Here is a 13,486-nt window from a genome sequence, read left to right as displayed (position 1 = left end):
TTTTCGCTTTATGGCGGGGGTCTGGTCCCTAACCTGCCGTATAAGTGGGGCCCTACTGTATTTCTGAAAATGAAAGGTGGCAACTTCTACTGTGGGGAACAGCAAGCAGCAGAGGAATTAAGGGTCTTGAGCAGAGAGAAGAATGGAGGGAGGCAAGAAAGAATTAGGCAGATTTATGGAGGACAGGTTTGTTAGCGTTAACTGTGATAGCTAAATGGAACCTCCTGTTGACCATTGAACCGCACTGTCACTGAGTTTGTTTTTCTATCAAGTCTGAAAAACTGTAGCTAGGGGGAGTTATGTCTTTGCCCAGTCTGGGAACGGACAGCCAAGGCCGTTGCTATGGTAACCATCGCGATAGACTGGGAAAAGTTCTAGCAGCTATCTGTGTTAAGCTGATTCTTCTGTGTATTGCCTCTGAACTGAGAGGCTGTCTTCTGTGTTTACCTTTGGAGAGAGATGTACCAGAAGGGGGGTGACTGAAGAAACTCTACATGTATTTACTCTTAAGCCTTTGGCCGTAATGTCTTAATAAAGACTCTTAACATGATCTAATGCTCTGAAGAAGTTTCTTGCTCAACTTAACTCCAACGTAATGTATGCTGTTTCACGCAACAACGCACACACGTCAACAGGGTTATGGGCCCAGATCCACAGCGCATTACACGGGAGTAAGTTGCTGGTCTGAACGGCAGATGGAGTTCCAGAGGGCAGCTTGATTGATTGTGCCAGACAGAGGTGAGCAACATGGCTGTAAACCTGTCTGGGGGAGGCTTGCCGATGGAACGACTTAATGAAAAGAATTATGGCAGCTGGAAGCCAAGGATGCGGGCTTTGCTGATAAAAGAGGATTTATGGGACATTATAGATGGACCACCCCCGGCGGTATTGACCGCGGCCTGGAAGCGCAAAGATCAGAGGGCGCAGGCGTTTATAAGCTTGGCTCTGTCGGATTCTCAACTGATGTGTGTGAGAGATGAGCCGTCAGCTAAACAGATGTGGGACGCGTTGCAGGATTTGTCCCAGGAATGGCAGCGGAGGCAGAAGGCGCAGAGAGCCGTGCAGAAGGAGGCTGTCGAAAGCAAACAGGATTATAAGCAGCAGCTGTTGAAGTCTTGTTATGCCTGTGGGGCTCGTGGGCATCTTCAAAGAGACTGTGCAGTCAAGCGCAACTCCAGGGACGGAGGCTTGAAGCAGGGAAGTGTGAACTTTGTTTGTAAACAGAAGCCACAAACTTTAGCACCTGTTGACTGGATTGTTGACAGTGGGGCAAGCCATATATTAATCAAAGACAGAAGTTTGTTTTACACATCAGAAGACGTGCAGGATTTTGTGCAACTAGCTGATGGATCGCAAAAGATTGTGGAAGCCCGAGGTCTGGTGAGATTTGACAAGTTGGGAATACTGTCAGATTGTTTGTTTGTACCAGAACTGAATCATAACATGTTGTCAGTCAGAAAACTGGTGAATTCTGGGTATTGTGTAACATTTGATAGAGGAAAATGTTTTGTGCAGAGAAGAGGCAAAGTTGTCTGTCAGGGTTTTATGACACAAGGGCTGTTTAGAATGTCCATGGGTGTGAAGTGTGCTGATGCCTTGAGTTTAATGGGGCGGAAAGAGAATGACAGTCAGGACTGTAAACAGACTGCTGTTGTGACACCGTCGGCATTAACCATTCAAATGAAGCACGTGGAATGTGCGGAACCAACCTCATTTAATGAAATTAGGTTGATGCCTGAGGCAGAGAAAAATAAGTGGCAACAGGCCATGCAGGAAGAATTGAAAGCCATGGAACAGAATGGCACGTGGACATTAGTAAAGTTACCTATGGGGAAAAAGGCCATAGGTTGCAGATGGGTGTTTAAGAAGAAGAAAGCAAGTTCCGGGGAAGTACAGAGGTACAGGGCACGTTTGGTTGCCAAGGGATTCACCCAGCAGCATGGGACAGATTATGATGCTGTTTTCACCCCGGTTGTGAAACATGAGTCCATTCGTGTGCTGCTGAAGCTGGCAGCGATGCAGAACATGAGTGTAAATCACTACGATATAGGGACGGCATTCCTACATGGTGATTTAAGAGAGGAGATATATATGGAACTACCTCCGGGTTCTGTGTCAAAGGAAGGGTTCGTGTGTAAACTGCATAAATCAATATATGGACTGCGGCAAAGTGCACGCTGCTGGAATGAGAAATTGGACAGAGTGTTGCATGGAATGGGATTCCAAAGATGCAAGGCAGATCCATGTGTGTATATAAAGAGACAGGGGATGAAAACCACGTTCTGTGCAGTTTACGTTGATGACATCATGTATATTTATCATGAGCAGCAAGAGGAACGAGAATTTAATGAGCAACTGGGCAGGCAGGTGGACACAAAGAATTTGGGGCCTGTCACACACTATTTAGGCACGGATATTGTGCATGCAGAAGACGGAAGCATAACATTGAGTCAGGAAAGTAAAATAAATCAAATCATAGAAGAATGCAACATGACAGAATGTAATGTTGTGAAGACACCAGTGGTTGTGGCATTTCAACAAAACGTGCAAGAGACACCTTGTACAGAACCTGAGAAGTACAGGCGCATAATAGGGAAATTGCAATATTTGGTGAAGGTGTCTCGCCCAGACATATGTAATGCAGTCAGCATTTTAAGCCGGAAGGTAGAGCATCCTTCAGAGGCTGACTGGCAAGGGATTAAAAGGATAGTGCGTTATCTGAAAGGCACGAAGACAAAGAGTCTGGTTTTGTCAGGAGCAAAGACAGGAGGTCTTGAATGTTTTGTGGATGCAGATCATGCAGGGGAGCTGAGCAGTCGTAAGTCAACCTCTGGCATAGTTGTGATGTGGCACGGGTCATGCATTGACTGGAGCAGCAAGAAACAAAATGTGGTGGCAACCTCAAGTGCAGAAGCAGAGTATGTGGCTCTATCACAGGCCTGTAATGAGCTACAATGGTTCGCAATGCTCATGCAGGAGATAGGCATTGATATGCAATTTCCGATTACTGTATATGAAGACAATCAGACCTGCATTAAGATAGCCACATCAGAAGCTCATACCAAAAGAACAAAACATATTAGTGTCAGATACTTTCACGTAAGGGATTGTGTGCAGCAGGGGTTCGTTAACCTGACATTTTGTGACACTAACAACATGGTGGCTGACATAATGACCAAGCCTTTGTGTGAGGAGAAATTTGGCAAACTGGTGACAAGGCTTGGAATGAGTTGAAAGTTTGATTGAATAAAGTGTTAGCTAAATGTACAGAGATGTTCTGAACTGTACTGCAATGTAAGCTGTATTGCAAGATGTATTGGAGAAATGTATTGTTATTGTTGTAATGAGTTACAGACATGATGGGAAAAAGGGGGGATTGTTGACCATTGAACCGCACTGTCACTGAGTTTGTTTTTCCATCAAGTCTGAAAAACTGTAGCTAGGGGGAGTTATGTCTTTGCCCAGTCTGGGAACGGACAGCCAAGGCCGTTGCTATGGTAACCATCGCGATAGACTGGGAAAAGTTCTAGCAGCTATCTGTGTTAAGCTGATTCTTCTGTGTATTGCCTCTGAACTGAGAGGTTGTCTTCTGTGTTTACCTTTGGAGAGAGATGTACCAGAAGGGGGGTGACTGAAGAAACTCTACATGTATTTACTCTTAAGCCTTTGGCCGTAATGTCTTAATAAAGACTCTTAACATGATCTAATGCTCTGAAGAAGTTTCTTGCTCAACTTAACTCCAACGTAATGTATGCTGTTTCACGCAACAACGCACACACGTCAACATTGTTCAGAGGCAGTGTACCTCTCAATACCAGCTGTTGCAAATCAATAGGGGAGGATGGTTGTCTTCACCTTCTGCTTGCGGGCTCCCTAAGGGCAGCAGCTGTTAGAAAGAGGATGTTAGATGAGATGGATCTTGTTATGATCTGGTATGGCAAGCTCTGTGTGGTACTGCAGTTGATACTGGGGATAGTAATAAATGGGGACAATGCTTTTTTCATCCTATAATATTTCCTGCCATTTTATTTTATTAACAGGAAAGAAATAGATGTTTAGAGGTAACTGAATGTTGCAGCCATTTCCCTGTTTTAGATTATATTAATCTTTTATTTATGGTTTACCACACAGATGTTCTTGTCTTCCGCTTCTTCACATCAGAGTCCCTCACAAAGTGTGCAGCAGAGTAAAACATAAACATGGCCAGAGTCGTCAAAATGTTTCACACACTCAGAAATCACTGGAAGAAGACTACTGTTGGGGCCTGCTTGCTCGTCTGGGGAGGAAACTGGCTGTATGGAAAACACTGGTAATTACTACCTTGGATTTGATCCATGCTAAGATTGTTGAACTTGAGCCCCATTGATTTGAAAGGGATCTGACTTGAACTATCTGGATGGAATTCCTAATCTTTACAATAGTATTGGAATGAAAGGGTTTGATTTTGATTTCCCCCCCTAAACTAAACTAGAATCTAGGGCCAAACCAGAAGTGACAGGAAAAACACAGACTGTGCTCCCAATTATTTTTGCTTTACTTTACCACGGAAGGCTCTGAATTTAATTGGAGCAGTAACACAAGGTAGAGGGGCTTATCCTTTCCCCCATGTTCTATATTTCAGATCAAAAACACTTCTAAGCAGTTTTTCTCCCAATGGTGGGAAAAATACATCTACTTAATAATATCCCTTGTGTGAAGAAAAGCAGATCTGGGGAAATTTTGACTGGCAAAAAGGTTAAGCACCCCTTCGCCATTTCTATAAAAAAATGTGAAGTCCCTTGCTGCTGCAATGTAGTAAAAACAAAGACTCTCAATGAGTTTTCAGTTTTAAAGAAGAGGCAGTTTATGTGTTTGTAAATCTAAAAATTAGTCTGTAGAACACCTTTCACATTTTGATCAGCAGGAGGCTACAGACTGGTTTTATGCATCTATAAGAGAAAAAACTGTTTTAAGTAAAGGGTATACACTTAATTGTTTCATGTCTTTCTTTGGGACCAGTATGGCAATTTGTTAGGATGAAGTTGATGACTGTAGTTTAGATTAAATGAAGCTGTAATGGACAGGACTGAACAGTTTTCCTCCTGGATGTTTTAGACTTAATGATGAAAAACATGGGCTCAAAAAGTGTGTGTAATTAAATGGACTATCTGTTACTAAATGTGCTATGTAAGGCTATATAATATATTTTTAAAATCCCACTTAGTGGTTCTGCCTGTTTGCTTCAAACTTGGAGTGGTGTTTAACCACACCATGTGGAATTATTAGTTGAGAACAGTTTGGTTCGCACATAACACTAAACCATGGTTTAGTGTAGGGGTTGCCAACCTTTTTAGGCCTGTGGGCACATTTGGATTTTTCAGGAAGTGCTGTGGGCACTACCACTTCTGATAACTTCTCTCCCCTTCCCTGGATAAGCACCCCCTCCCCAAGACAGAGTGCTCTCCCTCTCCCTGGTTGGCCACTGTGAGAACAGGATGCTGGACTAGATAGGCCGCTGGCCTGATCCAGCAGGCTCTTCTTATGTTCATATGTTCCCTTTCTCTCTCCCTCTCCCGTCTCTGCTTTTCCAAGAGATCTGGGTAAAAGTAGGCTCCAGTAGAATTAATCTTAGCCTTGAAAAGCAGAGTGAGCTAAAAGAGAAAGTTGGAAAGACCACCACACTTCTAACTTCCTCCTTCAGCTCTATGTACTTCTCAAAGGGGAAAAAGCTAACCATCCTCACCACCTTCTGACCAAGGGCAGAAATGTGTGTGTATGTGGTTTAGATGCTTTGTAGATGCCATAGGATGTCCTCAAGTGCATCGTTGCACCAACCCCTGGCATAAACTGTGTTGGCCCTGCCCCAATGTCCCCGCCTGATCCGCTGCAACCTCCGGCATTGACTGGATCTGAAGGAAGCTTCTTAACACTTTTGACTAAAAATGTTGGAAGCCTCTCTGAGATCAGAAACCTTGATAACTGAGAGTGTCCGATCACAGGGAGGCTTCAAAACTCTTAGAACTCTTTTCAGGCTCTCCTGCTCAATGCAAGAAGATTGGGGGTGAAGCAGGTAGGGAAGGGGACATTGGTGGTGAGACTGGCTCATGCCATCCCCAAACACACACTTTATGCCCTTGTAGGACTTTTGTAGATCCTGAATACAACTGTCACAGTCAAAACCCACTGAAATCAACCGAACCAAATTACTGCATATTCAAACATACACTGGAAACAAATGCAGTAAAAAATCTGAGTGATTGAATGAAGCACAAGACATCCATGAAGAGAAAAAAACCTGAGAAAGAGCCAAAGTAGACTTGTTTTTTTAAGTCTTCCATTTAGACTCTGGCAGGATTCACCATAAAAGAGATCCGAAAACAGAAAGGCTTAATTCGTTCCTATTTCTTAAAAAAGTGATTGTGCAGATTGTGCTTTGCAAGCCAACAGTGGTTTAAAATCATTGGCTATATTTGCTTTTCCCTGAAACTATATTAACAGTGCAAACAGGGATTAAAATTCCTTCCAGGAGGAAGGGCAGGATATTAAATAAATAGATAAATATTAAAGCTTATTAATATACTTTTTAGAAACCAGTACATTGGTTTTGGTCCTTATGATGAAAATAGTTCTCTTTCATTTTATTGCAGTGATGCTTACGCTCTCATTTTCTGAAGGAAAGAAGGTGGTTGCTTCCTTTACAAAATGAAATGAACCAAGAACAAACACCCACACACCCTATGGATGTTAATGGGATGGAAACATCCTCACCCGGTGGACAAAAATTGCCCTGTCTTAAACTAGGATCCCAGTATGACAATGTCTTCTTAATCTATCATAGTACTACCTTATCAAAAGATTCACCAGGGTGCAGATGCACATAGGGATGGTTCTCACATAATGCTAAACCATAGTTTAGTTCTATGTGGAAGAGCCTCAGCAAGCTCAACCAGAGCATCAGGTTTGCACGCTTTCATCTCTTTATCCCACATGGCCAGGAGGAAGTGCTCTGCCAAGACTGCTTTCAGTTTCAAAGAATCTCTGCTTAGTGTTATGTACAAACCAGAGAATCTCTGCTTAGTGTTAATGTGGTTGGACTTGCTGAGGCTCATCCAAATAGCAGTCCTACCACTTAGCTATGACCTTTCTCCAAAACTGCATTGAAAGGGAAGGTCATAAGGGGGCTTCTTGCTTATTAAACTCCCAGTGAGTTCCAGAGAGCTTTGAAGCCCCCTTTGTATTTTCTCATTCAGTGCAGAGAGGTTGGGTTGAAGCAGGCAAGGGCATTGGGATGGTGCCAACATATTTTATATTTTCACATGTTTAGCTGAATACCTAAAGAGGGCTTATGTTAACATGACTGTATGCAACTACTTAGCAGGGCTTTAAATACAGGCCTACAGCAGAGTTAACCCTAAGCCAGATTTCATGGGGACCAATGCCTATTTAAGCTCCCAGGGTGCTCCTGGAGACTCCATCATATAGTGAGTTGGGTGTTCAAATAAATAAATGTAGAGCCATATACCTGAAATGTTGAGCAACATTCGGAAGGCTTAATTAGGTAATATGTACATAGTCTGGCAAGTGAGTTTGGGTTGTTACTGATGCTGGAGACTAAATTACTATGCTTGAAGCACTCTTGACGAGACTTATATAGTGTCCTTTTATAGCAGATTAAAGGTTTAGTGAAATCTTGTCCCTTTTTTCCTGACATAGTAAGAGCTTCTAATGCAAAGAGTTCTGCTTTAGTTCAACATTGCTTCAGATTAGCCTTTGACTCCCTGCAATTAGCTGTCTCAGGCATAGCGTACTCATTTGCCGCTGAAGGACTCCTTCCAGGGGGAGTGCAGAGATCCAGTGCCAAAACCATCTCCAATTAGCTCATATTTATCCTTGAATGGTAAAATGTGGACTTTGGCTGTGGAATTTGAAGGCTTTATTCTGTAGAGCAGCATTACAGGCAGCAGTGCCCGCTTTCTCAGTTCAAAAATGAAAATGATTATTACATGGCACTGTGAGAGGGTGGCTTGAAACAATAGACTAGTGCTCCCTGCAACACAAGTTTTTCTCTTTCTGATCACCCACAGTCTCTGCTGACTATCTGATCTCCTCTCCATTGAAATGCTATATGCCCAGGACAGCAGAGTGTGGCCGTTCCATTTGCAGTCACACTGAATTCTAAGAGGTTTAGGCACCACTCATCTTATAAAGGAGCCAACTGGAACTCTTCATTAAGAATTGGCAGCTTTATGTTCTAAAGAAAAATATACCCCAAAGAAGTCTGCTGAAGCCACCCGTAATGATTTTATTTACAAAAATCTTGCAGAGAGAATTTGCCTTTCTCATCTGCCTTGGTGGTTGTGGTCCATCTTGGGCAGCTGAAATAAGAATGAGATCTGTACTGACTGTGGTTTGGTTACCAAAGTAAATGGAGATATGCTTCTTATTGTTCTCTTCCAATTTTACTGGCCTGCCAAGCCAACCCAGTTGTTTGGCAAATAATGGTTAAACTGGATAGCAGCGAAGCAGCATTTCATTAGCTGGAAATGGCTGTGCCTTTTTTTTTTTTTTTGCTATAAGGCAGAAGTGGTGATTGCAAGTTCTGAGCAAAAGCTGTGGATATAATTACTTTACACTTTACCTATGGTTATTGGCATTGTGATAGCACAAGTGCATTGAGTTTTTCCAGATGATAACACAGCTAGCTAGTCAATTTGCAAACAATATCTGCCCTATCTGCTGCTGTTAATTGTGAGCTTCTTGTATTATGTCATTGCTCTTACTATATAAGAGAGAAGACTCACTAGGTGTTGTCCTTATTCTGTCTGAGGTGCCAAGTGAAAACTTTATTTATTTTTATGATGGACTTTTATCTACTTCAGCATTTTTTTTTTGTATTTATGTATGTCTTTACACTGCTCTGAGAGCTAGGCTGAAGAGCTAACTCTTGTAGTGATAAATAAAATAATAGGAAATGAATTGACTAGATTGATCTGCAGCAGAAAATCCGTATTAAGTGGTAGCATTTATGGACCCACCCCACTCCTTCCTTCAAGAATGAGTATTGCCCTCATGTCCTGCTTCTGGGCTTCCCATTGGGTTGGGTTGGCCACTGTGCTGAACAGGATGCTGGAATCCAGCAGAGCTTTACTTGCAGGATCACCTTACCCATATCTGCCCACTCAACCGGTTTGATCTGTGAAACTGGCACCGTTTCAGGTGCCACATAATACTTGTTCCGCATTTGTAAGAAATCGATCTTTTACTGTGGCAGCCCCTGTGCTTTGGAACTCCCTGCCTATTGACATCAGGCAGGCACCTTTACTGTACTCTTCGGTACCTGCTTCAGACATTTTTGTTCAGGCAAGCCTGTCCAAACATGCAGAAGTTTATATTAAAGTATGTCTTTTCAGCTGACTGTTGCTTTTAACTATGTTTTAATGTTTTTAAATACCTTTTAAAACTATTTTTATTGATAATTTTGATGATGTTAGAGATGTGAAGGCACAGAAAAAAATGGGAGAAAAAAGGTTTTTCTTCCAAATTCTTCCAGGCCTTCACATCTCTGATGATGATTTTGTATACTGCTTAGCAGATTTATTACAATTGAGTGGTATATAATTTTTTTTAAAAAAAAAATAATAAGGGTGGTGTGGCACCCAAAGCTTTTTGCTGGCTTTGTGGATCTCTGAATCCAGACCAGAATCACGCAAGTGCAACTGAAGTTCCTGAAGGTAGAGAACACCTTGACAGTGCTTTCAGCATACAGTTCTATTGCCTTTCATGGATTTCCCTTCATGCAGATTGGTGCAATTTGGAAGCAAACCAGAGAAAGTAGGTGATTTTTTCTGCATTCCACTGTGACTTTTTTAGTAAGACTAACTGAAATAAATGGGACTTGAGAGCCCTTAGCTTTCAGCAGACAGGCCTTTCCAGTCAGCAAGCACAAACTTAAATTGTATACAACTCTGCACACCCACCCAGTCTTCACAACCTTGGCTCAAACGTCAGTGCCTTGGCTTCTAACCTTGAGACTGATGTTAGTCAAAGTTCAGCATTCTCTGTAAAGATTTAGCCTGACACTGAAGAACAATTCAAACAATTATGGCAGGAACCTCATGAGAACAGTTCCATTGTGTCCCCATTACATTACTACTGTACTGTGAATCAGCCAAGCTTTACTTTTCTTAGCCTTTCCTAGGTGTTCAGATGCCTAGCAGGATAGGTGAAGAATCCTTTAATAAGAGTAGCTCACTGTTGTCCCTGCCCCAAAGTGATCACGTGGTGGTGGGGAAAGGTACTGTGAATTTTGCCCTTATAATAAATACCTGTTTGTGTGCAATGCCTCTCTGTATATGTGTAGATAAGAGGAAGCAGGGCTGTCCAATTCATTTCAGCATTAGAGTAGGTTTTTAAGTAGTACTTAGTAAAAATTACTGCAATTAGTCAGTAGTCTCTTGTAAAATAAAAAAAAAGTTCCTGTTTCTTAACACACATGATTTATTCCTTTGAATTTGAAGAGGAAACATTATGTTAAGGGGAGTGCTAATACCTCTAAGGAAAACTTTGATAAATATTCCAATTAGGCTTGAATTGGAGTAATATATTATTTATGTGTTCTCTCTTAGAAAGCTTGCTTCTGTTTGTCCCATTATTTTCACTAAAGGTTTTCTATTGACAGGATTTCTCTTGCTGCTCAGTTTGAATTTCTTCAGATTGATTCTTTATCTGAAATCAGTTTTCTGTAACATGAGAAAAGCTACCGTGGCAATAAATGTTGGTAAGGCAGAGCAAGTTATGTGGCTCCAAAGAGTAGGATTAAGCAGAGAAAGGGGAAGTCCTAAAGTAAATTGTTCTGTAATAAGCCAAACAACGTGCTGCATATTAACAAAAACGCGCTGTGTTATTTGAGTTGAATTGAAATGAGTGTTGTGCAGCCCTTTTGGCATGCAGAGTCCAGGTGAGCGCTGCCCTGCTCTAAACTGATGTGCTTCTGTTTGCCCTTTGGTCTTGGTATCCCTGACCCCAGCTGCTCTGAGGCACATGCAAACCCTCTTGGGGTTTTACCAGCTTGGCCTTTACTCTCTGGCAGATGAAAGTAGTGCCTGCCCGAAATCCAGAACACTTCAGGCTGTACAAATTAGACTAGGAATGCCACTTCTCTAGAGAGAAGCACTCCAAAAAGTTGGCTCTCTTGCTTCCGTCCTTCCTTGGACTACATAGTATTTCCAGCCCAAAATTAATGAATTCATGGGGAGTTTTATTTGAAAAGAATGGTTAAATGGAATATGGAGAAGTAGCAAATTTGCCTTTATTTATTTAATACATTTGTATCCTCCATCCTCTATGGTTACCAGGGCAGCAAGCAATACAAAATGGACTAAAGTGTGGCTCTTTGACAAAATCTAGACGTACGTTAAAGTCCAATGGTCCAAGTTTTAGAGAATTCACATGCCTCCCTGTTGCAGCCTAAGCTGGACACTGATCCAAGGTGAAGAGCAGGACTCAAACCAAAGCCTTTTGTTTTATTGCAGCTCAAACCTCACTGCTTCTCTCCACCTCCCATCCCTGCAGGCTGCCCCTTAGGTGTCTTTGTTCATTTTTCTAAAAATAAAAATTAAAAATCTGCCTAGCTGGTTGCATCAGCACAACCCAATCTCATCCTTGCCTTTGCCTCACTCTGCACCCCTTTTCCAAGCAAAGACAGGTTCATGAGTCCTTTGGTCATGCATGCCGCAGAGGAGTTCTACGACCCGGCGGTAACTCATTTAGCCTAGCTGCTGGAGGAATTGGCAACTATGGCTTTGGGAGTTTTCAGATCCTCAGGTCTGACAGAGAGACTTGGAGGTCTTTACTGATGCCCTGCTATGATACCATCTCATCGCACAACATATACAGAGTCAGTTCAAGGTGTTTCCCCCCCCCACTTCATTGTACCTACTCAGCAAGTCCTATGCACATTATATTATGGCATCTGTGTATATGATGCCTTTGAGGATAACGTAAGCAAAAATAGACAAGTTCTTGCCACTGAGGAACATTCCATTTAAAATAGACTATGGTGTAAACAATAGAGAATAGAGGAGGAGGAGGCAAGAGCAGGGAGGAGAGAAGAATATTGGCAAATACAGGTACACATACAGAAAGGTTGTAACTTGATGACCGTATGCCGTTCATCAACAGTGCTGAAACTAGCGTGATGCTTCTGAAAGAAAATGAATCATTTGGCCACTGATTTGCCAGCAGGCTTGACAATTGGATTATGCTACTCACAAGTAAGACTGAAGGGAATTTTGTCAGTTACTTACTATTTATATAGTGTAGGGATCAGTCAGTTTGGCATACAAACAGCTGTGAGTGAAACATTACTCAATTTTGTAATCTCATTACATGTAGAATCTGGTTCTTAGTAATGAACACATGGCTAGAGAAATAAAGTAAGTTAAGTTGGTCTCAAAAGTGACTTTTAAATAGTAAATGTGCCTTACGAGTAGTCCCTTTGGAAAGTTTTGTCTATGTTTTGTGTGCCAAAACAGTAGAAGTAGATATTTTTAAATGTCTGCATCAGTCTGTCTCCCTTCCCTAAGTTTCTGCTAACACCTATTCTTTTTTCCTTCTTCTTCCTGATAGCGACAACCTGTTAAGGAGAGCTGCATGCCAAGAAGCCCAGGTAATGTCATTTAACAAGATCAAATTAGATTAAAATCCTCTCCTTATCTCACTTGTGCAGGATTCTGGAGATTCTCCCAGCAGGTTCTCTTCTACGTGACTAGACTGGCAAAGGGGCTGTCTGTATTCTTTTGCTCAAACACCACAAGGCACTTCAGACCTGTGCTTTGCACCTAATTAGACATCCAATTCAGTGCCATCACAAATTATTCAGGAACATCATGAAGGTGGACTTATTATTATTCAGTATGAGTTCTGGAAATTTAATTACCTGTATTGCTTCTGTTAGGTAAACTTATGGGCCAATGGTGCCAGGACTGACAATTCTAGAGATTGAAATTGCATTTCATCAGCTGACAGAGCAGAGAGCAATTTGGGTATAGCTTTTTCATTCTGATTGGACCTGGTACTTACACAAAAGGCAGGGTGGGGGTGGGGAGTTCTAAAGAAGTAGGAAAAAGCCAGATTGATTTTATTATGATATATTTTTTCCTGCTCACTGTGAATGTTCATAAAAACATTTTTGTGCCTCTTATGGGGAGTGCCCCCTTTTTAATTTAAAGGACCTACAGCCATAAGATTTATTATACCCCAAGTGTTCTGAAAGCATGACTACACTGTAATTTTTTTAAATGGCTGTGTCATTGGTAATTGGGAAATAAAACACTTAGGATTCTGTCTGAAATCTGTATCTTTTGTACAGAATAAAAACATCTGTTTTAACAGATGATGATATCCATTTTGACAAAATACAGAATTCTAACATACTTCAAAATACTTCTTATTACATTCTTAATAGGCTATTGCAGCACTGTAACATGGAGTCTTGCCATTATTCGGA

General features: G+C 41.7%; 1 protein-coding gene across 2 annotated transcripts in view; it reads left to right on the top strand.

The window, feature by feature from the left end:
- Window positions 1–13,486, top strand: part of AGK (acylglycerol kinase) — a 54,565-nt gene that overhangs the window by 5,241 nt on the left and 35,838 nt on the right. For both annotated transcript variants that reach the window (XM_061638768.1, XM_061638767.1), the window contains exons 2-3: window positions 4,132–4,309; window positions 12,607–12,646. In XM_061638768.1, coding sequence (XP_061494752.1) covers window positions 4,200–4,309; window positions 12,607–12,646 — 150 coding nt within the window. In that variant the 5' untranslated portion in view covers window positions 4,132–4,199. The remainder of the gene's footprint in view (window positions 1–4,131; window positions 4,310–12,606; window positions 12,647–13,486) is intronic.

Source organism: Rhineura floridana, chromosome 8, assembly GCF_030035675.1.
Source record: "Rhineura floridana isolate rRhiFlo1 chromosome 8, rRhiFlo1.hap2, whole genome shotgun sequence".
Taxonomy (NCBI): Eukaryota; Metazoa; Chordata; class Lepidosauria; order Squamata; family Rhineuridae; genus Rhineura; species Rhineura floridana.
Note: the sequence above shows the minus strand (reverse complement) of the source record. Positions and strands in the feature narration are given on the sequence as shown.